This window comes from Rhodnius prolixus, unplaced genomic scaffold (genome assembly GCF_049639745.1).
Source record: "Rhodnius prolixus isolate KJV_2025 unplaced genomic scaffold, Rpr scaffold_6, whole genome shotgun sequence".
Lineage (NCBI taxonomy): Eukaryota > Metazoa > Arthropoda > Insecta > Hemiptera > Reduviidae > Rhodnius > Rhodnius prolixus.
Genome location: NW_027411634.1, coordinates 8552490 through 8579545, shown reverse-complemented (window position 1 = coordinate 8579545; position 27056 = coordinate 8552490). Strand labels below are relative to the sequence as shown.

Genomic DNA, 27056 nt, shown 5'->3' with positions numbered 1-27056 from the left:
TATTCAGAAAAACAGGAATACTTTGAAGGAATAAACGATGATTTCCCTGAAAATGAGCTTTTAAAGTCTCCTGTAAAAACAATAAATAAATGCGTAAACAATATTTGTACAATATCTGCTGAACTAGTGAATTCTAAATTGAATTCCACTATTTCTCTAGTGCCAGGTTACTATATTATTCACTAATAATTCTCCATACGCAGACGAATTCCCGTTATTCCCTTACTTTCTCATGTTTACCCTTTCGTCATTGTAGTGTGCAATTGATGTACATGCATACATGCACAAATGCTCCGATGGAGGGGGTGGGCTGGAAGTGTGGACATGGTGGGAGAAAGAAAGCTAGAATACGCACACTGCTGTAGGTAAAACTTTAGTCTATAAAAGTCTTGTATTTATTGAGAAGCCCAGTGTAATGCAGATCAGACAAAGCCAGGAATAAACCAAGAAGACAGAGGAAAGGAAAAGAAAACAACACAAATATTCGTTAGCAAATTGAAATTTTGGTTATTTGGCATGTTCTCTAATACAGATATTTATTTATAATTTATTTTTTAGTATTGGGGCTTTTAATTTGGTCATTACATACTTATAAATACAATTTCCAATTGGATTAAATTCAATTTCTTACATTTTATTACTAAGTAGTACTCTTAGGTCTACTTTTATATTTATTTATTTATTAGATCCAAAAAATGATGTATTCCTACACAAGGAATATTTATTACGAAGACAAAGGGATCCTTTTCAACTCGGGGCTACTTCCAGATTTGTTATGCGACTGGACGAACATCTTAATGAGGTATATTCATATTGCGATGGTTGAATGATACAGAACATAAAATAATAATAATAATAATAATTTCAACAGATTTATCTTCAATTTATGCATGAATTAAAAGTTATTAGATAAATTTAAATATTCTGTCCTGTTTTATCACAATATGATTATCCAAGATATTATTAGGGCAAAGCCAGGATGTTAGCAGATCGAGTAGACACTCAGAAACTAAAAACTGTGGTACTGTTGAATTTCAAATAAGTTTTATTTGATCCATTAGGGCACATTTTCGAGGGAAATCGTTGTGTTTCTAAAGTTCCATGTGATGTATGGAATGAACGGAAGTGAAAATTTTGTATTTTTTCATTTACAATTTTCGCCTACTTCTTGTGAACCACACCCAACAGATTTCTTTTAACTTGGTTTACTAGCCACTCGTAAAGGGAGCGGATAGTCTGGCTTGAATCCTATTTTTTTTGTAAAAATTTATTTAGACGGGATCAGATTGAGGGCTGTTAAGGTTGCCGTCTAACTGTTATTTTCCTATATTTTTCTATTTTACCACCTGTATAGTGTTGCTGCCAATTAAATGTGTACCTGAATTTCAGAACTTGAATACCTGAACACACCTGAAACTAGTAGAGTTGTAGTCAACTGAAGTTCTGTCTTTTTTTTCGTTTCTTTTACCCTCTTCCCTGGGGATTAGCTTGAAAGCCCTTACAATACTAAAGCTAATTTTGTTTTTATTTTATTTCTGAGAGATTCTTAACAGGCTGTGACGCTGTAATGCTACTTTTTCTTTAGTATCATTTATAGTTTTACCTTTTTTAGCACAAAATTTTAAGTTTCAAGATAATATGATTCAAATTTAAGCAAGTAAAGGAAAATTGGGAGGGGGTTTATGGCAGATTTTATTTCAAGTAATGTGATTAGAAGATGTTGTTACTTTAATTTTTTACCATACTCAAATAATATTTTTAATTATAATTATGTAAATGTCGTACAAACCATCTTTTAAGTCTGATGAGTATCAGTTAAATTTGCAAATTACAATAATAAAATAAAGGCATTACTGACGAACTCCGGAAATAAAGTACAATTTACTTAAATTGTATAATTTAACGAGGTAAAGTAAGAACGTAAAAGAAAACTTAATGGTTTATTTGGCTAACAAAGAGACACTCATAAAAATATTTTTATTGGTGCTTTTAATGGTCCCCCAATGAGAAAGAGGGTTTATGACAGACTTTCGAGAAATGTGGAAAAACAGAGGAAAATGGAAGTTTCAAATAAAACAAAACAAAAAGGAAAAATTCAACATAATTTTAATGAATAATGTACGACGGCTGACGAAACATCAAATAGATTTTACAAATGGATGGATTAATATTTTATTATTCTCTCTTTTTTTCTCTTTTTATAAATAATATTTTTTGTTCTTTATTTTATTATTAATGTAGGCGTATATTTTGCAATCATGAATCCAAGAAAAAATTATTTATTTTCTTGCTATTACAGGAAGGCCCAGTCTAGACTTCAATACTGCTTCCCAAATCACTGCGGATTAATAATCATTATTGATTATTTCCGTTCTTACTAAATTAATAGGAAATTATATTGTTTCAGAAACCAGTTGGCGGAACATTGTTCAGTCTAAGATCTAGAAGACAAGAAGAATGTTACTTTGCTGTCGAAGTAGCCGGTCAGGACGCCATCAAATTGGTACATTCAGGCCCCAATGGGACACAGTCTGTACTGGTACCCGCCCTATTGGCCGATGGTAAATGGCATCGCCTAGCTTTGGGGTATGTATCTACGTTTAAAGTTTTGTTAATAATCTTTTGTGTGATGGATTTGTGAAATATCTCTTGTTCCTCATGGATATTTTGAGCTTTAAGAATCTTAAGATTTTGTTTGCAAAAGAGTTGTCTCTTATTCTGTGTCTAAGATCAAAAACTGACTTCCTCAATCTTCAGCTTTGTCTTTCAAGTAGAAGAATACCAATTTCTAAATGATGTACTGAGTGTGTTCTCCACTTCTCGCAAAAATATTAAGGCCCATTCTAAAGCAACCCTTCTAATTATCTTTCCTCAAATAAATTTAAAATATGAGAAGGATTTAGCTGGAATATTTCTTCTGATTTCTCAACAGGAGCATTCCTCCACAAAATCTGCGGGTGTTCAGCAAGTTTTAGGTTTTAATAATAAAAATATTTTGAGCCTGTAAAAAAAGAAACGAGTCGAACATTTTTAAATTTTGGTCGGCAACGCCCATGCTCGCCCAAATAAAATATCCATATTTCTAGAATCGTATTAATAAAGGTCTCTTTTATGCACAAGAGAAATGTTTGATGCACAATAGATGTCATATTATTGGCTCCCAGTTTGAGTGTTTCCTTCTCTTCTACCATTCACGTACACCCTTCTATTCACGTAGACTATATCTACATCCCTACTATTGTATGTACATCCATTCACATACAAGAATAGGTAATAAATTTTTCTCTTAATGTCTTCCGCTCTAATTCTTAACGCTTAACACTTTCAAATCATTCTTACGAAGCGAACGCACCTGCTTAACTTAATTGAAAGCATCTCCCTTTGTTATAATAAAATTAAAATACTGAAAATTAGAGATAAATTTACGTTTAATCTATTGCGAACATTATTAAATAAATATTTATTCCACGTTAATTTAATTAAAATGAATGACCTATTTATTTCTACTGTGGGAACGAGCCTAATTCAGCTAACTTTACGTTTGGAAATTCATTTATGGTCGATTTTTCCATGTTTTACTTTCCCCCGAACAAAAAATTTAAGTCGTAGATTCCGATTTTCCAAAATTCCTAAGAAACTACTATTTCCCAAGTCCTTTAAATACATCAAGGTGCCAAATTGTTGACGAGTACTTAGTTGGTATTTACTTTGTATATGCGTAGTTTAACCACCGTGAAATATTAGTGACTGGGCCAGAATTCTATTGGTAGGGGTAAAAGGGCTCGATTTGGTAGTCCATGGAAATATTTGAACATGTTGAATGAGCAGCCTAGTTCTACTCTCAGTTAGGTTATATTTGAGTTAGTGTTTAGTTATTTGAGTTTCAGTAACATTTCTGTTTGAAAATAAACACTAGTGAGGAGAGCACTGCCACCTCACTTGTGTTCCTCATATTGAAGTTATTCAATAATATTGAACATTACTTTGCTATATTAGCTCTCTCTTTCAAATTATATTCAAAAACTTTTTATTTGCTACAAGTTTCACATTTTTCGTTATTTTACTAACGATATTGACTTCTCCTTTAAATAAGAAAAGATAAACGAAGTTGACCATTCAATACCAGCAAAAAGTTCCTTTTTAAATATGAAATTCCTCACCATCAATTTGGCTTTCGTAGTTACCACTCTACCATCCACCAGGCTCACAGAGTTGTTGACACCGTCGCAACCTCCCTTGAGCGGAGACAGTATTGCCCGAGAGCCTTCCTAGACATTTCTCAAGCATTTGACCGGGTATGGCATCCGTGGAAACTTAAGGGCATCCTTCCTTCAACTTACTACCTCATCAAACCTTGCTGATCGATATTTCATGGTTGTACAAGGCACTTCTTTTTCTCCTATATATCCTATTCTTGCCGGTGTCCCACAAGGGAGTATTCTCGCACCCCTCCTCTATACAATTTACACTGCTGACCTTCCACTGCATCCAAATACTGCTACTTTTACCTTCGCTGACGACACGGCCATTTTATCGTCTGACAATGATCCTGTCATGGCAACTCGCCATCTTCAATCCCATCTTAATATCCTAGAACCCTGGCTACGAAAGTGGAGAATTTAGGTAAATCAACAAAAATCCAAACCATATTCAACCATATTGCTCTTCCTACCGTTACAAAAGTACGTTACCTTGGACTTCACCTCGACAAGCGACTAACCTGGAATCCTCATACTCGACTAAAACGAACTGAGTTAAATAACAGATATAAACTATTAAAAAAAATTACTAGACAAACGTTCAAAACTGACGCTACGTAACAAAAGACAGCTGTACTACACTTTACTAGCCCCTATATGGACATATGGAATAGAACTGTACGGGACAGCCAAACACTCGAACCTTCATCGTATCCAATCCCTTCAATCCAAAATCCTTCGTACCCTTGTCAGTGCTCCTTTCTACGTCTCTACCCATTCTATCCACAATGACCTTAAAATTCCCTTCGTCTCTGTCCTCGCCAAATCCCGTTACATAAAATTCCATTCCCAACTATCCTCTCACATGAATTCTTTAGTCCAAGCCCTCTCAACCTCCACCCTCCCAACTAATCCTCCACGACGGTTGAGGCGTCGGTGGCCTCGCGACCATCTGCGAATGTAGCGTCGGCTGTCTAGTGTGACAGTCGTGATTCTCCTGCTATTATGGCATATTACGACTGCTATCGCTGGATGGCCGTCGTTCATGTCAGTCATGTCAATGTGTGCTTGTTGGCCTAGCCTATCAGTACACTCTATTATCGACCATCTGTTTTGCTTGTTGCATTGATTTCTGTGCAGTTGTAAAAATCTAAATAAAGGTTAAAAAAAAAAAAAAAATATGAAAGAAAATATTTATTAATAAGAGAGCAAAGAATCAGAGAAGTTTGGTAAGAATAGTTTCTTGCTATTCCTGGTGATTAATGAATCAGAAAACAGGCATCTTGTAAGCTGATATTACCTTCAAAAGGTAAGACTGCCAATGAGGCGACCAAGAAATGTAAGTAATTCAGCAAGGTTACAACAGTTACCGTTAAATGATTAGAGAAACTAAAGATTATGCTGTTTTTGTTTAAATTATTGTAGAAGAAGATAGAAGACGCTAAAAGTATTTGTGGGTATTACATTGGCTTGCAAACATGGTTAATATAGCCGTGCACAACCTCGAGTGAAGTTAAAGAAATCTGCTGATTAGGTATCAGTATCAAGAATGGAACCTTCTCTGGTGCTTCTATTATATTCAATCTTCAAAAGAGAGCTATTTGGACATTAACAAAGAAACATTCCTGATGTTGTTGTCAGCCTCTAATTCGGCAGGTACATACCAAGTCGCCTCCATCAGTGTTCATTTTCAAACATGCACTTAAACAGAAAAAAAAGATCATCTACAAAGATAATTATTGAATTTTATATAAATAACTAGTCGGTTTTTCATTCTAGTGTGATTTCCACAACTATCTTTGAACGCAGTTCCTTAAGCAATAAGTTAGTTAAGTAAGAAACAGTTCAAACGAACTCCGAAATTGTTACACAGAACAATTTTTATGGAGTAAAAGAAATAAAGTACTACTAGTGGAGTGAATAGTCTTTATGCTTATCAACTTACTTTAAAGTTCATATATTCTACTAAAGTAATTGGTAGAGTAATCTATGTTTTTATATTGGCGAACCTTATATTTTATAATAGTACACTCAGGCTAGCAAAAATTAAAATATTAAAAACTCATTTTATTAACTCGAGCAGATGGAGTTCAACGAGAGTATATATTTACAATATTTTATAAATAAAATGCGTCTTTACTTTTATAAATAAAGAAACGCTTGAAGGAAGTTATAACAAATGAAATGACTTTAAAGTTGTAGCGCCTTCTGAAGAGCTTGCGCTGTCCTGGGAAGTGTGGATTGAAGTTGTAGAGCCTTCTAAAGAGCTTGCTCTGTCCTGGGAAGTGTGGATTGAAGTTGTAGCGCCTTCCGGAAGAGCTTGCCCTGTCCTGGGAAGTGTGGATTGAAGTTGTAGCGCCTTCCGGAAGAGCTTGCGCTGTCCTGGGAAGTGTGGATTGAAGTTGTAGAGCCTTCTGAAGAGCTTGCTCTGTCCTGGGAAGTGTGGGTTGAAGTTGTAGCGCCTTCCGGAAGAGCTTGCCCTGTCCTGGGAAGTGTGGATGGATGAAAGAGTCCTTCCTCTTCCAACCAACTTCCAATTAATTAATTCAGTTAAATTTATTTTGTTTTCTAAAGGCCCACTTGCTAAACGATTTGTTTAAAATGAAGTTTATAGATATCTCGCTATCATTTGGATGATGAAAGCACTGTGCCATACCTTCTTAGTCTTTCATATAATCTTGATACCTTGCTAGCAGTTACGTCTTCGTTTTTTTCCTTCGCCACAAAATTCGGGCTGTTAGAATTGAACATTTTATTTTATATCACCAGTGAAATGAAACAAATTTATGTATTTTGATTAGCATTTTCATTACTTTCTTTTTAAACATATTGAAATGTATTCAATTTTTAAATTGCACAAAGAAAATGAATAATGCTGGAAATTGATTCGTACCAAATGGAGTCGGTGCACAATAAAAATGGATCTAAAACGTCTAGGGGAAGAATAATAATGCAGCTACTATTGTAATAAAATGAATTAATAAAGAAAAATTTAATTACTCATATTTGCTGCTGTGTAATAAAAAAAAAAACTAAATGGAAATAAGTATATCATTAAATTGTTAATTTTATGTATAAAAACCGTTCCAACATTTTTATTTGTTCATTTATTATTGCAGTGCGTTGTACTATTAACACATAGCACATAAACTGTTCGTACAAGATATAAATGTGCTTTCTCCTAGTTGAAGTATTCTTCTTTTTAAGCCATTTCTTCCACAACTTTAGTATGTTTTTTTAAGAAAATAGTGTCATCCTAGAATGTACGTTTGTCGCTCCCTTAAACCATGTTTATTGTTCAAGAGTTCTACAAAAATTTATTATCTTTTTTACATTTTACTGTTGCTAGAAGCATTTATGTTTGTACGGGGAAAAAAAAGCTATATTTATCATTCACCGAAAAAATTTAATGTTCAGTTGGTAGGGAGGTTGTTGACAAGTACAGTCTGATAAATAGACAAATGTATATCATTATCATTGATGTTACAAACGCAATAAGTGTATTGATTGTAATTAAACGATTTATACAATTTATAAATTGAAATAATTACATTTAAATAAATTATCAAGTGCAACACTTGTACACATTACAGGACTTTGCTGGAATAGTGCACACGTGACAGCATGTAATCCGTACGTGCATTCGTGCATGATACTCGCAAGAGTGTGTATGAATGCTACGTAATGCCCAAAGAGATTCACTAACGCCTGAACTCCCAGTTTTATGGTTCCACCAATTTCCTGTCTAAAATTAAGTTTACATTTTGCATGACTGAAGTTTACATTTTGCATGTGAGTGGACCCTAGCCTTTTCCTTCTAAAAAGGGAGGAGAGTATGTGATGTCGGTTTGTCGGTTAGTTGGTTTCCACGTCCTTGCAGTACTTGGTTTTCTCATGGACATATATATATATATATATATATAATATACAGACTATTCGCTCTTTCCCTTCGTTTTGCTCGCGCAGAATTTTACTCACCCTTAGTTTTGGAACAAAACTACAGACCGGGCAAACATTCGACGTACACATCCATTGAGAGTAAGTGAGAAAGAGAATTTTAGTTAATGTTCCCGTGGGAGAGAATCCAGATCCCAAAGCGCTGAATTGCTCTACTTCCCAGCTTAATAGGAGCCAGCCCGGGGAGATGGGACTCTACCGTCACTTAACAGTTTCCACCGGCTTGCAAAACAGTTACCCGTGTGCACTTTATATTAAAACCCATCCCGTTTTCCTCAATGCTCTACACAACGATTCAACACTGAATAGCGGTCCCATGTTATTACTGAACACAAGATCCTTACAGGATAGGGACATACCCAACTAAGTTAATAGTTAATACCACCTTAGTAACACATGTGAAATTTACAAATCATCTAGCCAGCACTTATTAACTTTGTATATATAAATATACTTGTAAAGCCACTGAATGATCTATTTAGCATGATCTCCTCTATTTCCTGTTATAGTTATTACAAATACACTTTAAACTTTTAATTTCCTTAATTAGATTCTGACAAAGGTTTAAATACTTACAGGTAACTAACCTCAGAAGTTGAAATAAAATCGGTAGGACTATTTTTGAAAAAATTATTTAAAAGACTAATAAGTTGGGTGAAGCGGTCGATGGATTTTGATAGTTTCCTCTATTCGGGAAAACGGTAATGGTAAAAATGTGTAACAAACTTTCTTCTACTGGAAATAAGAAGAAAAACTTTTTTTTACCAATTGAATAATGAAATAACTCGATAAAAGAAAAAGAGAATCTATCGTCAAATAACATTTACTAATTTTAGTACATTTGTTGATTACTACACCGGGAGGTGCAACCAAAAAAAAAAAAAAATTAGGTCAAATTAGTACAGTGGAAACAGACGAGAGAAGAAAACCACCGAGACAATACTGCGGTTAGAGTAGAAAACATCCTTACAAAGGAAATATGTAGTGAAACACATTTCAATCCCGGTCTACCCATGCAATCCGGCCAAGGGAAGGACAACAGATAGATGGGGGATGCAGTGACAGATTTACCAGTTACGGGTGACAATAGAAAAGAAGGAGGAGGCCTCCTTCCCAACTAGTGGTTACGCTGTGAATGACTTTTCCTTTTCTTCTCGTACATCAGTAACAGGACAATAGTGAGTTCTTCGTGGTTTCACTGGTCTTAGGTTTTACCATCAGCTAAAGTAAATAGCTCACCCTGTTACTTCATTTGTCTTAAGAAATAAAAGATTGAAAAGTTTGCTGCCTAAAATTTATGTATTAACCTTTTATTTATGTTTTGCAATCAGTTATCTGTTTACTGCTTGGAAAATACAAATTACGTTAGGGTTTTCTATGAGGACATCTCAAACAAAAATGTCTTACATTTTCCCTTACCACAGCTCCTTTTCCTGTTTTGTTTTTTTTTTTCATCTGAAAGCGAACTCTTCACTTCTTCATCCATCAAGCCCGTCCCACCTACCCACTTATTCTTTTTTTTTACCCTCCAACTTAAAGATAATCCTTAGACAAACACTAGGGCGCAACCCAATTTTTTAGGTCGTGAGAGTTTAAAAATGGGTCGCGACTTGCGGCCAGTTATGTATACATATATGAAAACCCATTACATTCATAACAAAATTTTACTGAAACTAGCAACTGCTTATTAAATCCCTTACTACAGATCACTTTAAAAGTACGATAAGAGATATGTATAGCTGCATAGCTTTGAAAGCAGCAAAAGTAAGCAAAGGTTAACGAGAATCAGGAGCAGTTAAATGCGTGTAAAATAAAATTATTGTCCTGTACTTGAATTTTTTTTTACCCAACGCATGTGGGTCACCTTATAATTTTGTGTTTGTTTTTGGATCGATAGATACCAAAGGTTGCTGAACGCTAATCTAACCCGGTCTCATCTCATTAAAACCCCCGTGTACAGCCTAATCAGACTGAAACTATCCAATTTTTCCATTGTTTTTCACTATGTATACCAAAATAAAGTCAGCCCTGGTTGTATCATCTAACCCTGGCCTTAATTGTAGTTGTCATCTCTTCAAAACCCTCTTCTACAGCCCGAACTGACTGAAACTATCCAATTTTTCCATTGTTTTTCACTATGTATACCAAAATAAAGTCAGCCCTGGTTGTATCATCTAACCCTGGCCTTAATTGTAGTTGTCATCTCTTCAAAACCCTCTTCTATAGCCCAAACTGACTGAAACTATCCAATTTTTCCATTGTTTTTCACTATGTATACCAAAATAAAGTCAGCCCTGGTTGTATCATCTAACCCTGGCCTTAATTGTAGTAGTCATCTCTTCAAAACCCTCTTCTATAGCCCAAACTGACTGAAACTATCCAATTTTTCCATTGTTTTTCACTATGTATACCAAAATAAAGTCAGCCCTGGTTGTATCATCTAACCCCGGCCTAAATTGTAGTTGTCATCTCTTCAAAACCCTCTTCTATAGCCCAAACTGACTGAAACTATCCAATTTTTCCATTGTTTTTCACTATGTATACCAAAATAAAGTCAGCCCTGGTTGTATCATCTAACCCCGGCCTAAATTGTAGTTGTCATCTCTTCAAAACCCTCTTCTATAGCCCAAACTGACTGAAACTATCCAATTTTTCCATTGTTTTTCACTATGTATACCAAAATAAAGTCAGCCCTGGTTGTATCATCTAACCCCGGCCTAAATTGTAGTTGTCATCTCTTCAAAACCCTCTTCTATAGCCCAAACTGACTGAAACTATCCAATTTTTCCATTGTTTTTCACTATGTATACCAAAATAAAGTCAGCCCTGGTTGTATCATCTAACCCTGGCCTTAATTGTAGTTGTCATCTCTTCAAAACCCTCTTCTATAGCCCAAACTGACTGAAACTATCCAATTTTTCCATTGTTTTTCACTATGTATACCAAAATAAAGTCAGCCCTGGTTGTATCATCTAACCCCGGCCTAAATTGTAGTTGTCATCTCTTCAAAACCCTCTTCTATAGCCCAAACTGACTGAAACTATCCAATTTTTCCATTGTTTTTCACTATGTATACCAAAATAAAGTCAGCCCTGGTTGTATCATCTAACCCTGGCCTTAATTGTAGTTGTCATCTCTTCAAAACCCTCTTCTATAGCCCAAACTGACTGAAACTATCCAATTTTTCCATTGTTTTTCACTATGTATACCAAAATAAAGTCAGCCCTGGTTGTATCATCTAACCCCGGCCTAAATTGTAGTTGTCATCTCTTCAAAACCCTCTTCTATAGCCCAAACTGACTGAAACTATCCAATTTTTCCATTGTTTTTCACTATGTATACCAAAATAAAGTCAGCCCTGGTTGTATCATCTAACCCCGGCCTAAATTGTAGTTGTCATCTCTTCAAAACCCTCTTCTATAGCCCAAACTGACTGAAACTATCCAATTTTTCCATTGTTTTTCACTATGTATACCAAAATAAAGTCAGCCCTGGTTGTATCATCTAACCCCGGCCTAAATTGTAGTTGTCATCTCTTCAAAACCCTCTTCTACAGCCCGAACTGACTGAAACTATCCAATTTTTCCATTGTTTTTCACAATGTATACCCAAAATAAAGTCAGCCCTGGTTGTAACATCTAACCCCGGCCTTAATTGTAGTTGTCATCTCCTCAAAACCGTCTTGAACAGCCTAATCAGACTGAAACTATCCAATTTTTCCATGGTTTTTTAAATGTATACCAAAATAAAGTCAGCCCTGGTTGTAACATCTAACTCCGGCCTTAATTGTAGTTGTCATCTCTTCAAAACCGTCTTGTACAGCCTAATCAGACTGAAACTATCCAATTTTTCCATTGTTTCTCACTATGTATACCAAAATAAAGTCAGCCCTGGTTGTATCATTTAACCCTGGCCTTAATTGTAGTTGTCATCTCTTAAAAACCCCGTGTACAGCCCAAACTTGCTGAAACTATCCAATTTTTCCATTGTTTTTTACAATGTATACCCAAAATAAAGTCAGCCCTGGTTGTAACATCTAACCCCGGCCTTAATTGTAGTTGTCATCTCCTCAAAACCGTCTTGTACAGCCTAATCAGACTGAAACTATCCAATTTTTCCATGGTTTTTTACAATGTATACCAAAATAAAGTCAGCCCTGGTTGTAACATCTAACCTCGGCCTTAATTGTAATTGTCATCTCTTCAAAACCCACTTTTTACAGCCCGAACTGGCTGAAACTGTCCAACTTTTCCATTGTTTTTTACAATGTATACCAAAATAAAGTCAGCCCTGGTTGTATCATCTGACCCCGGCCTTAATTGTAGTTGTCATCTCTTCAAAACCCTCTTCTACAGCCCAAACTGGCTGAAACTATCCAATTTTTCCATTGTTTTTTACAATGTATACCAAAATAAAGTCAGCCCTGGTTGTATCATCCAACCCTGGCCTTGATTGTAGTTGTCATCTCTTTAAAAACCCTGTGTACAGCCCAAATTTGCTGAAACTATCCAATTTTTCCATGGTTTTTTACAATGTATACCAAAATAAAGTCAGCCCTGGTTGTAACATCTAACCTCGGCCTTAATTGTAGTTGTCATCTCTTCAAAACCCACTTTTTACAGCCCGAACTGGCTGAAACTGTCCAACTTTTCCATTGTTTTTTACAATGTATACCAAAATAAAGTCAGCCCTGGTTGTATCATCTAACCCTGGCCTTAATTGTAGTTGTCATCTCTTTAAAAACCCCGTGTACAGCCCAAACTTGCTGAAACTATCCAATTTTTCCATGGTTTTTTACAATGTATACCAAAATAAAGTCAGCCCTGGTTGTAACATCTAACCTCGGCCTTAATTGTAATTGTCATCTCTTCAATACCCACTTTTTACAGCCCGAACTGGTTGAAACTGTCCAACTTTTCCATTGTTTTTTACAATGTATACCAAAATAAAGTCAGCCCTGGTTGTATCATCTAACCCTGGCCTTAATTGTAGTTGTCATCTCTTTAAAAACCCTCTTCTACGCCCAAACTGGCTGAAACTATCCAATTTTTCCATGGTTTTTTACAATGTATACCAAAATAAATCAGCCCTGGTTGTAACATCTAACCTCGGCCTTAATTGTAGTTGTCATCTCTTCAAAACCCACTTTTTACAGCCCGAACTGGCTGAAACTGTCCAACTTTTCCATTGTTTTTTACAATGTATACCAAAATAAAGTCAGCCCTGGTTGTATCATCTAACCCCGGCCTTAATTGTAGTTGTCATCTCTTCAAAACCCACTTCTACAGCCCAAACTGGCTGAAACTATCTAACTTTTCCATTGTTTTTTACAATGTATACCAAAATAAAGTCAGCCCTGGTTGTATCATCTAACCCCGGCCTTAATTGTAGTTGTCATCTCTTCAAAACCCACTTCTACAGCCCAAACTTGCTGAAACTATCTAACTTTTCCATTTTTTATAGAATTATTCAAGTGAAAAGTGATGAAATACGAGTATATAACTATGATTGAATTGTGCGTGATGGTTTTTCGGCTTAGATTGACTCAAACTACTTCTGTAGGCTCATTATTATCTAGTTTTATTCTTGTTTTAGTTTCGGATGTAGCTTTAATTCCAGTTTAATGATTTCTGATGAAACCTTGGCATTAGAAGCTAAAAAATACCATTTTTGTGCTACCTTGAAATACTATATCTTTTGTACCCAGACATGGTTCTAAGATCTGGCGAAAGTTTCTTTTAATGCTGCGGGTAACCCAAAACATATCTAATCAGAAAAAACTTGGAACAATATTAACTCGATACTTAGCGATTGTAATATATCATGTTAGGAAGAATAAAGGAAATTAAAACAATAATAATAATTTTCCTATTTTCATCAATAATAAAGTAACTCAACCTAATAATAATGCAATACATTCCTTTCTCAATTTTTCTTCCTTATTTTTCATTCATCCTCTGGGGAATAAAAAGAATTTTCATGGGAGACAAAAATACATATTAAAAAATTCCTAAATATTTCTTGTGCCAAAGAAATTCTCGATATTAAAATATTTTCTTGCATGAATCATCTATTATAACTTAATACAACCAAAAAAAAAATCTGGTGGACTTATTTTTCATTTATTGGATTATTGTGAGTGGCGCCTTCAAAGTACAAAGAACAATTTTCAATCATAATTTTCTTCTAAAAGGTTCTTCTGATTGTTACTCGGACAATAAAGTATACGCGTGATGGAAAATACGCAAACATCTGTTCGCTACTTTCTTTAATCTTTACAACGAATTTCTAATATGGATCATGCAAACTATATTTTCTAGCTACAATTATAATTACATATTCTTTTACTTAAAAATTCCATTTCTTTTACGAATTCAAACTGGCGGACTAAACGTTGCTGAAACGTCTTGAATATTTAACGCTGTTGAAATTCTGTGCAACTTTTGGTTCCTAAAGTGTCTCTTTTCGAAATTAACCCGCATATCGCGTTAAATTAGTTAATCAAAGATAATATTTTACAATCTGGATCGTGGAAGCTAATCCATCTGGAGAAAGCGCAGAGCGACTCGTTGTTCTGTTTTTCTGAACTGTTCAAAGTGCATTCAGAAAATGGGTCCCTCAAGGGGATTGGCTTGAAACCCATTGGCCTCACCCACAATACTCCCGAGACCAATAGATTAACATCATTTCAACCAATTGGAGAATTGTCTTTCAAATAGAAATTTCATAAGGCCAAGCAAAACTGAAATCGAATTGTTTTTCTAAGTTTTTCAAGCGATGTAATAAATCGACTTGATTTCTTGTTAACGAAGATATGCGAACGCTAATAGTGTTTATCACAAGTGATAAGTGAAACAAATTTGAACTTATTTCCTGCGAAACGCACAAGAATCGTTTCACCCACAGGTATTGTTCTAAGTCTTTGGATTCATCCTCAGTCAATGATTATCCTAAATGATAGCAAGCAAATGTTTTTGGTGACAAAAGATTGGGATTGTAATGAAGATTGCGTTGTCAATTTTTCCTTGAAAATTACTGACAGCTGTCATATCAAATGTTTCTAATACTTTTACTCTAATGATTCAGAATTGGAAATTGGACTGTTATAAACGTGCAAACCACATTCGCTTTAACACAGATACTTGTGTCGTACCAGCGGAATGGTTAATCCTTAAAGAAACGGTAACTGTGTAGCGTTGTGCACAATCAATAAGAAATAGGACACAGATCTAAGAGCTGGCAAGCCAATGATAATGTCAAGTGACAAGAGGATTGGGCCTTGTTAATGAACGAGCTTAAAGCGACCAGAGAATGAAGACGGGAGTTTTGGCGCTACAGCCTCCCAGATTTGTGGCCATGGTATAGCCACTGTCTTCATCTAACTTACCCAAGTTATTTCTGCCAGTTGGAAAAGGTTTGAAAAAGAAATCTCTTCTATTTCGGCCAAACCAACCCCAGCAGACGCCTGTTTGGCACGCTGCCTACAATTTACCTTATCCCTTATCTCAACTAAAAATAAAACTCTTTTTTTCCACCCTTAAAAATTTCTCTGTAGTCTATATTTTCTTAATTTATTATCACACTAATTGTTGAAATAATTGATTTTATTTAATAATTAGGAATATTCGTTGTAACATTTAATTTATCAAACTTTTTACGCTCACTGTGGCAAAAATACTAGTAATTTCTGTGATTTATTTTAATAAGTTGTAACTAATGCCTATATTTTCCAACTACCGATCAGGATTCTAGGCGGATAGCAAACATCCAATAAAATGCAAGAACTAGACCGAGAATCATACCTAGTACCACAATACAAAGCTTTGCGGGCCCGTCTTTTAGCAGTTCGGCTACCGTGGTGCATGATTTATTTTATTTAATAGTGGAGTTTTGGTTTTCTAATGATTTCTTGAACGATTAGATGGAATCTTTCTCGCACAATGAAAGCAATGTGAGATAGCTATGACCTGCTAAAAAGGCACAGCAGTAACTCCCCTATTTTAGACCCAACTGGGTTGGAATCTCAATAACTATTGAGATTGTTACAGCTCCAGTTCAGAAGATATTTGCCAGGAAACATTTGCTTGATAAAAATGTCACAGTTTCTCCCAAAGTATCCAGTTCTATTACTGAAAGTCTACCTAAACCTGGTTTTCTCGTCAATCTGATGTTACCACTCTTTAATCTACGAAAACAACGTTGTTTAGATCGTTTTTCAGCAACTATTCCTTTATCTTGCTTCGATAATGAAGACCCCTTTTTCTAATTAAGCATTACTTTAATTTCTCTATTTCCACAATTGTATTGCATACACGATAGATAATTAAAATACTAGAAGTATGTAAAAGTGATGTGATATATAAAAAGTGACTTCAACTAACAACTAGTAAGCAGAAAGTAGGTTAAATTAAAAAAATAAAATGTTGGGATTCAAAAGAGAAAAAACAAAAGAAGCGGGAAGTTAAATAATATTATCTAAAGAAAAATCGAATTGACGATATAATCTGGACAATTATTTGAGAGGAAAGAACTATTCTCATAAAAAATAAAATAAATAAGGAGAGGATGTGAAATAGGAGACAGAGCATCGTTCTGAGGACATGAACTGGATAAAGCAGGGAGAAGATCGGATTGGAAGGGAATTTCTACCTCTTGCCCGACTAATTCCCGTCATAGCCGTAAGCGAGGTTCAACTAACGAGCTGGTTCAGACTTCCAATTAACGTGAATCTATATCGGTATTTCCCCTTACTAGTACAAGGCTGATATGGAGTATGTAGCCAGAGGGTTTGAAAGCCAATCGAATGGTTTTAGATAGTGTACTACTGCATTGAACCATAGAGAAACTGAGCCCGCCAGCAAAGCTACCGTCCTCCACTTCAGCCACTTAAAACTGCTCTGTATCGTCGGGGGATGTTCGATAGTTGATGTTATAACAAAGTACTTCTAACTTCACCCGTTTTCCTGCTTCAGTTGACAATCATGGAAACTGTTTAATACAATATTAATTGGAGTTCATCTACTTCTTTCAGAAATGTTTGTTTCTAAGATCGATTGATGTATACTTCATTTGATAAATGTGTACATAACTTAGAAAAATAAAGAAGTTCCAATGTATTAACATTACAACTTTCTTATGTAGTTCTTTTGTGTCAGAAAAGTAAATCATAGCGTAAGAGACAATCGGATGTTTAAATCAGAATTTTTAAGAAATATCTTTTAAAAATATTCGGATTCTATTTAATACCCCCCAGTAGATCCTATAATGAAATAACTATAATCAAATCCTGGCTTAATAGTTTAAGTGCTGGCTCGTGTTATTGGAAAGAAGGAAACTTTTCATCTTCTTTGCAGGAACTAATCTCTCAAATAAGTTTAAACCTCTGTAATAGAATGTGCTAAATTTCATTCAGTCTGAGAAAAACTAGCTTACTTTTAACTTTACTCTGAAAGCTAAACAAAATTTTTTTATTTAGATATCAAGTTTTAAATGAAGTAGAGAACAAAACTTTTAGTTTTCATAAAAGAGATAAGCTCAAAACGTGTGAAAAGTGAACATTTTCTTTAAAGCAAAAGTAAATTCGAATAAATTAACATATTTACTTATTTGCAAATAAAGTTTAAAAGTTAAAAAAATTCATAAAACATTTTTGCTGTGCAAAACCACCAAATGGCTATTTCATTACAATGGAAAATTTAAGTTGGCAAAAGTTATTAATAACAGCTTCATCTTTACAACAGCTAGGGAAATAGCAAATCCCTCTATTTCTGTAGTTCTCCTCCTTTATTTCCGGTTATAGGGGGTGTTACCATGAAGTAGCAGGGTCTAGTTTTTAGTGTTTCTTGAATTAGATGTTCGCAGATCAGGCAAACATCAGCCGAGACTAAAGCCTTGCATGTTCGCCTATGGCTCACAAGAGAAGGAAATGCATTATTTCTTATTTCATTATGAATCTTGTGACGTCTCAGTGAGCAATTGTAGCCTAACAAGAATAGCCCTTTAATTCCAGGATGCCTGTAGAGGCATTTGATCTGTACATCTAACCATATCCTCAAGGTAGTCTTTAGATCACCATCAAATATACGAGTTCACAACTTTTCAAATGAAAAATTTCGTTCAAATTAATTCTACTTACATGGACACCATGTTACCTCTTTTTAGAACGTCGAAAGACTGGGTTTAACTACATCTCAGTCAAAATCAGCTGCTCGCTCTTAGCTCTTCTCTTTCTAGAATCCTCTTACAGCATTTGATGACAGGTGGACCACCACCGACTTGCCAATCGTGTCAACACATCTTTACTTACTGCCTGTCATACGCTACACTTAAGACTTAAAAATATTCTTCAGACTTCTGCACGATGAATCCAACCACCATAGAAATTAATTTTGATTTCCTCAAAACCATTTACTTCTTACAACAAATTTCCAAAAAAAATTTACTCTATCACAATATTTCTTTATCGCTAAGTGTGTTGCTAAGTAAAAGACACCCAAAATGTATTGTGGTGGCCAAAAAAAAAAGAAAAGTTTTCTTTGAAACTTATTTGGAGTTTGGCCAATGTGCACGCCTTCATTGTGAAGGAGTAATGATGACCTAGTATAAACTTGATTCCTTTCCATTGTAAGTGGCCTGTTATTGGCTGTACATAGCAGCAAAAGTGACAAATCCAGTAAAACCATTTTTCATTGGTTGTATCATCGTAAACATAAAAAGAACATCAGTAATAAGTCTTTTCGGCACTTATTTTATCGCCACTAAAGCCCCACCACTCTCCTGCTAAGATTCGGAAATACATCCTAAAGGATGTCCACTTGACAAATAGCCCAACTATTTTTATAGTTAATTACGTGATTAACTACCATATTTGTAAAGGAAAACCTGATGCCACAATTAGAGTTTTAATTTTATATATTTGTATTAAATATTTTGGTTGGTCTGACATTTATAAAAAGTTGGGAAACTGCATTAAATGTAACTATTTTATTTTTCAATTTTGCCTCTTTGAATATCACTTCAAATTTATAATCCCTACTTTTTAAACTAATGCAAATTTTCAGAAACTCAACAACTTATTGAGTGCAGTCAGCTAAATTGAGTGCCTCCGTACACTATATTCAGGTCATTCTAGCCTAGATTTCCAGATTTATCCACAGTTCTTGAAGTACTATTTTCAAAATAGGGCAGTTTAATATCTGTACTTCAACTCCGTCAAGATTATCTGATGTTAGAACGAAAAAACACTATGTTATATTCTACATGTAATTAGAACATTGTTAATATTTGCCTTATGTTAATCGAAGATTAATGAAATGATGGTAGATTTGTAATTGCCTCAGAAACTTGCAAATTCTACAGTTGTAATTTGCTAAATCTAAATTAGGTTCTCCGTCAAAGATCAAAATACAGTTGATTTATATAATTGCAATAATATTGAATAGTATTTAATAATTGTGGTTAGAGTGAGAGACAGTTAGCGCTTCAGCCTGCGGTTAAATTCGCTCTGATGAGTTCGCATAACTTAATAATTTGCTTTCTCGTTGGATTCCGTCTTTGTAAAGGGGCGTTCGAGTCATTCGCAAGGCAATTCTGTAACTTGTATAATATACTTGGTGTCCTTACTGTTTAGGTTCTTAACTTGTGCTAAAATAGTACCTAAAGTCAGGACCGAAGACTTCTTAACCTTCAATGTTAACAATGTAAAACAAATTACCATTAATAAGTGACGTCAGCGTCAGCGTCTGTTGTGAAGTATCCTGAATGAGGTTGAGGTAACCAGTGACGTCAGGCCTCTCCCGCAAATTCCCCAGAGAGGAAATAATCCTCTCCATCAGCTAGTGGTGATTCTTTAACGCAGGCTCATCAGAAACCTCCCTCCACCCAAAAAAAAAGAGCACTCATCATTTAAAGGCTTCCTTTCTCACACTCCAAGAGAGAGTGTACATCCTCCTACATTGACTTACATTGAAAGAGCTACCGTGGTGACATCAAATGATCGCATTAATTAGGAAAAGTGAATTATGTCTTGATGAGTAAGAGGGCCGCGGCGATGAGCGCAGAAGGGTCTGGGCGAGAGCCCGCCTGGAGCCGTCGCTGGTGCAGATCTTGGTGGTAGTAGCAAATGGTAGAAGCACTTCTCTGCTTCGGAGAATTTTATTTTCGACACAGTTCATCCTTAAGGCATCTATCATTTGGCATAAGTCGCTTTATAACTTGAATTAGGATAGGATTTGCTGAGAAGTGATGGATGGAAAGCCTAGACTAGGATATCTTGCTCCCTAGCGCTATTTACTCCATTTCCTTCCCCCTAAATATCTCAAAATGTTCTTAAGAATGATTCCCTTTGCCCCAACGCTCTGTCCGAAGGAGAGATATAACACTGAAGATAACCTTAATCACTGCTAAGGAACGGAAGCAGTTCTCATAACATCACTGTTGGATCTGCTTCTAGAAACGGTAGTCAAGGAACAAGCAAGATAAGATAGAATTTTGCCTCCTCCACAAATATTTTCTTTAATGAATTTCTGCTGATTCAATTTCAATTTTATTGTGGCACACTTCAATCTTAATAGCAATTTTCTTAATGCACAAAATATAGACAGAAAGGAGATGAAGTGTCCCATTGTAAGTGACGTTCAAAAACCGAATCCGTGTCCAGGACGTTACTTCATTAAAAAGAACATCAATCCCTTTTTTATTAAAATGACCAGGAAAATCTTATCACTTTTCCTGTTGTGGAAATTTAGAAGGTAAAGTTCTGGACCTTCCCTCTAATGTGGATTTCCTGAAAAACATAATGTACGTGGAATATAGCTTGTTTTTTTTGTTTTTTTTTTGCTTTAAACCCATCAAAACCCTTGTCTGTAAATCTACTAGAATAGAATTAAACAAGAGATAGTGTGAGTCAAAACTGTCGAATTAATTGGCATATTGAAAAGCCACGAGGCATACGGTGTGATGTATAGTGCTAGTGTGAGTTTGTACAGGATGAAAGGATGGGAAAATGAAAATAGAGGAAAAACAAAAGCGGAGCTTTTTCTTGGAAAGCTTGTGGCTTACGATTCGCCAAACCATATCTATTCAGTGTGAAAAACCTGTGTATGTATTTTACACTCAATCAAAGGCCATTATTTCACTTTTCACCATGAAGTAAAATTCAATTCAACATTTTCCTCATAATTAGGAATTCGGCAATTTAATGTTTCCGTTCAGCCTTAATTAGTAAGAGACCTATCCACAAATAAGTTGAACGCTACTTGAACGTACTTTTTTTTTTGGAATAGTATACAACACGGATCCTCATCAAATATTTATTTTAAGTCCCTTTTTCTACGCTTTGCTGGTCTTCAGACAGTGTTGTGTCGTTAGAAACGACACCATAGGTGGTGTAAGAGGGGCATAAAAAAGTGTAGCATTTAGTGAAGTACCTTAGTGATGTATTGACTACTGAACTTCTTTAATTCTTGTCAATCCTTCTCTCCTCCATTAAAATCAATTAATTGAGTATAATGGACCAAGAACACTTCTGCAGAGGCTGAAAAAAGGCAAATGACCTGAAAAACGCTTTAAATAAAAATAAAATACAAATATGAATTCTTTCATTGAAAATAAAAAGTCTCGATCTCGAAGCTATCTTATTTATTTTCACTTCATTTCAAATTCAGACACAATCACACGAAATACATCAAAATTGCTTTTCAATACGTCAATTAATTCGACAGTATTGCCTCACCTGCTATAATTTTCTGCTTATGTCTACGTATTGACAACAGTATTGGTTTATTAAAAGAAATTTTGCTGGAATATAATAAAGAAATACTTTCTCCTTCGTTCAACGATGACAGGAACAAATGTAAAGCATTTTGCCTCTTGCAGAAGACGAAAAGTATTTGCCGAAACTTTCGAGATTATATAAAAATATTCAAAAAGAAGAATAATCATTCTTATATTTTCCTCGCGTCCTAAGGGCCTTTGAACCAGTAGCTTTAACATCAGATCAATGCCCACCGTTTGCAGAACAATTCGACAATAAAAAATATATGTATAAATCTTCCATCACCCATAGATCATTATTGTAAAAATAAATTCATTCCACAAGCAGATTATGTGAAGGGTAAAAAGGAAAATAAGAAAATTTCCTCTACCGAGGAAAACCCTGAGCCATATTGTTGAACTTTTCAGTTCCCTTCAAGAGTAAATGGTGGGAAGAAAACTTCGTTTAACTTCCCAAGATGTATGCAAATTTTCATTAATGGTATTTTTCACCATCTCAAGCGTTCATCACCACTTTTACATTTCTTAAGATTTATTTTCTTTTTTCATTTTTATTTACAAGGACATAAAATTTTTCCAAAAACATAATGAGCTTGGATTTAAAGCAATGCATAATTGTTACAAATAAATAGAAAGTTGTGTCAAGAAAATTCTTTTTCCATCCATCCCCTTACCATTCTTAAGATGACAAGAAAAACTCATCTGAAAACAGCAGTTAAAGGGCAGATGCCCAATCGTTTCAGCTGTTCAACATTTAGTCCCTTCTCTTTTGAGTACAACATATAAAAGTACTTCCAAAAGAAATTTCAAAAGCATTCTTTACTTGAAATTAAGTTAAAAACATGAAAACACTTGGATGTAAGGGTGCCCAATCTTATAATACCTAGTTCTGCTCTAGATAATGGTTATTTGAAGTTTAGAATTACATTTTTAGGACAATCTAGGCTGGATTTCCGACTTTTTCCACTGTTTTTGAACTTAGATTGTGAAAATAAGGACGACCCAGTCAGTAACATCTAGCCCTGCTCTGCTCTCATAAATGGTTATTTGACATTGCAAATCACTTATTTCGTGAAACTAGGCTGGATTTCCGACTTTTTCCACTAGATTATGAATATAAGGACGACCCAGTCTGTAACATCTAGCCCTGCTCTTGTAAATGGTTATTTGACATTACAAATCACTTTTTTCGTGAATCTAGGCTGGATTTCCGACTTTTTCCACTGTTTTTGAAATTTGATTATGAAAATAAGAACGACCCAGTCTGTAACATCCAGCCCTGCTCCAATAAACGGTTATTTGACATTATAAATCACTTTTTTTCGTGAATCTAGGCTGGATTTCCGACTTTTTCCACTAGATTATGAATATAAGGACGACCCAGTCTGTAACATCTAGCCCTGCTCTCGTAAATGGTTATTTGACATTACAAATCACTTTTTTCGTGAATCTAGGCTGGATTTCCGACTTTTTCCACTGTTTTTGAAATTTGATTATGAAAATAAGAACGACCCAGTCTGTAACATCCAGCCCTGCTCCAATAAACGGTTATTTGACATTGCAAATCACTTATTTCGTGAAACTAGGCTGGATTTCCGACTTTTTCCACTAGATTATGAATATAAGGACGACCCAGTCTGTAACATCTAGCCCTGCTCTCGTAAATGGTTATTTGACATTACAAATCACTTTTTTTCGTGAATCTAGGCTGGATTTCCAACTTTTTCCTGTTTTTGAAATTTTATTATGAAAATAAGAACGACCCAGTCTGTAACATCCAGCCCTGCTCCAATAAACGGTTATTTGACATTATAAATCACTTTTTTCGTGAATCTAGGCTGGATTTCCAACTTTTTCCACTGTTTTTGAATTTACATTATGAAAATTAGGACGACCCAGCCTACAAAATCCAGTATTGATCTAGTAAGTGGATGTCTAAGTTTAAAAATAGTTTTTTTGGAGAATCTAGTGATTAAATCTAAACCTACACTTACACATTAATAAATGCGGAGAGATTTGAGAAGGTGAGAAGTATCCATTCGTTCTCTAACAGTGGAAGAAAACAGAGAACACTCGAAAATCCACTCTTAACTTTACTCTTTTTCAATTAAATCTTTTTTTATTTCGAGACACTTCTTTCTAATTATAATTACAGTTTTCTCGACGCCATTTTCCGCAGTTAGCAACTGGTTCTGTTTTATTGCTTTTGTCCCGTTTGTATCGTCGTAATTAATGCGTAATAAAAAAGGCAGTCAGCTGGTGAAAAAGGGCGTGCTCGTCTAATTTTATTAAATTTGTTTTTCTCTTATTTCTTGAAAGAAGTCGCTTAGGATTCGCCCTTCGCTCTGCTTTTGACTGGCCAACCGTGTACAGTGTTCTGAACTGAGCTGAAGAGGGAAGTGCCTTATTTATTGTTCACCTCGCCACTGTGTTTCTTCACTTTATGTCGCCAATTCACTTCTACTCCTTCCAAAATATGTGTACATCCTTCAGAAAATCGCTTATTAGGATTTTCTTTTTTAATGAGTGGAAACATTTAAAAAAGTTTTAAAAAAATAAGTAAAATTTACAACAGAAAGAGAATTATGAAGAAGGCAAACGCGTAAATCGAGTAAATCGTAATTGAAGGATTCCCATAAATTTTGGGTGCTGGTATAATGGGAATTTTGCATTTGTTTAATCAAAAAAATGCTTAAATGTTTATTTAAAAAAAGGAAAACGTAGAATAAAAACTAATTTATGAAAAGCGTTAGGAATTGATTGATATAAAATGTAAAGTTTACATGTATGGGGTATGGTCTCTTTAGAACTCATTAGATTAGACGAATATCTTTGGCCTGTACATATTACTGTAGAATGAAATTTATTCTTAAAATCAATATGCCTCTTGTCTCTCAAAAACCTTAGCCATCAAAGATGCCTTGACTAAGTTACTCAAGTGAGCAAATTGAAAACATTTTGAATCTTATCCTGCAGAGCCAAGATAGAGTTAAAAAACAAAAAAATCCCAGGCTAGAGAACGTTATTAGTGGCAGTAAGAAGTTGTTATGGCGATAGACAGGACTCTACGGGGGACAGGCAAACGAAAGGTGGACAAAGAGAGCCACTAAAAGAGAAGAACAATACTTGAGATATGTAGATCGGGCGACGAGCTAATGGCAGAATGTGGCGTCAATTAGACGAGGACAGCTTGAGATAAGAAATAAACTGGTTTTGTTTTAACAAAGCCTTATTTATTCGTGCAGGGTTAAAAGTGAATTTTGTAAACAATTATAAACTCTGTAGTTACACTTTTTGTTGGATATTTAAACTGGTGAGAATGTGGTAATCTGGAAAGTTCCCTCTTAAGTGAGGGGGAAAAAAATAACTAGATCTTTTAAAAATAACATGATGTAACGCAATTGTCTCGAAAACAAAATGGTTCAGTAAGCCACTAAGGCGAAGGACAACATATGTGCGACTGCAGTAAACCTCCTCAGCAACCATTGGAAGGAAAATAAGAATCTCTCACAAAACTGGAGGGAAAAAAACTAACTCCCAAGATTACAAGAGCATTGACGTCATGAGTAAATCTCTTACCCAACAAACTACTACGTATATCCTCCACAGCAGATGTCCAATTCTATGGAAGGTCTAATCAGATTACAATAGACAGAGCATTCTAGCCAACAACATTAATACTTAATCCAGCAGCAAAATTTCAAAGTAACTATCTTGACTCGCAGAACTACACTGTAACATTTATATTCATCACCAGAGCCTTCTTCAAATAAGCAACCATTTTAATACGCAGAATACACACAAAAAAAAAACATTATCTTTGATATAGGTACTAACATTTATCTCTAGGAAATCTGGTGAGGTGATGTGATTGCAAGAAGTGTTAACGCAACAGAAGACCCACATCTATGTTACAAGAAGTTGTAGACGACGTCTATGTACGGCTCATTTATATTACTATTGAACAAACACGCATAGAATATGTTGTGTAAGGATAAGATGTGCTGAGAACGAATTTAGGATCATCCTGAAGATTTTACTCTCAAAAAGAAATATTGAAATATCGTAAGTCATAAGAACTGAAATGCACAAGAAAAATTGCATAGTACTTTTGTAACTATCTATAAATTAATATAACCCAGTTTTAAGAGAAAATAATTTCTTTAATTGAAGTATTAGTAACTTGTTTAAGAGTTCATTTAAATATTTTGAATTCATGTTACATTGAATTTATTTTAAATTCAAATTTATATGGTGGTTACAGAATTCAATAGTTGAATTGGAGATAAAAGTTATATTCTATGAAGGGGGTAGTTAGTTATTTATGAGAAATTAATTGGGAATGTTATAAGAGCAAATGATAAACTGCATTTGATTAACTGCATTAATCCTCGTTGGATTAGTAATTAAAATTTTACATTCCACATTTTAAACTTTTGTACAGAGCAGCATTCCTAACTTCCAATATAAATAGCTGATCAGATTAAATTATAAGCATGAATTATTAAAAACACAACAGCGCGTAAGGCATGATGTTCTCTGTTCTCATCCACCCATATTTACTTATTAATGCTTTCGTCATTTTATCTATGAGGCTGGACTAAAAATTCACACACAAAAATAATCAGAATTAATATTTATTGATTTTTTTTACCAAAAAGTAAAATAATAATAAAAATGTTTGGTCTTAATCTAAACAGCTACTTATAACAAACGCTAAGTAACATAATTTATTAGAGAAACCAATCGCAATAATACACAGCAATTCCATCTTATTTAAAAACATTTTTATTATAATGATGCTACCTGAGTTCTTTTAGAATGGGACACTCGAGCCAGGAAATAAATTGACTCTTCACCTGGAGCTAATTACTTGGTGAACCCATTTGTTTTCTTCAATCCAGGGATCATCACTCAGAAGTAACCTTAAAATAAGAGATTGATAATGATTTTGGGAATGACCGTTACCAACTTTGAAATACAAATTGCGACTACTCTGTTAGTTTAATGTTATCAATAATAGGTATCCATCTAAGTTCAAACATTAAACTACAAATCGTAAACACTTCGCATTGATGTAACCAATTAAGGAAGAATGGCCTTCAAGAGTGGAAGTAAATAACCTAC

At 34.7% G+C, this 27056-nt stretch overlaps 1 protein-coding gene across 2 annotated transcripts in view; it reads left to right on the top strand.

The window, feature by feature from the left end:
• LOC141461286 (uncharacterized) overlaps positions 1 to 27056 on the top strand; it is a 359837-nt gene that overhangs the window by 282627 nt on the left and 50154 nt on the right. For both annotated transcript variants that reach the window (XM_074142197.1, XM_074142196.1), the window contains exon 5: positions 2408 to 2586. In XM_074142197.1, the coding sequence (XP_073998298.1) occupies positions 2408 to 2586 (179 nt within the window). The remainder of the gene's footprint in view (positions 1 to 2407; positions 2587 to 27056) is intronic.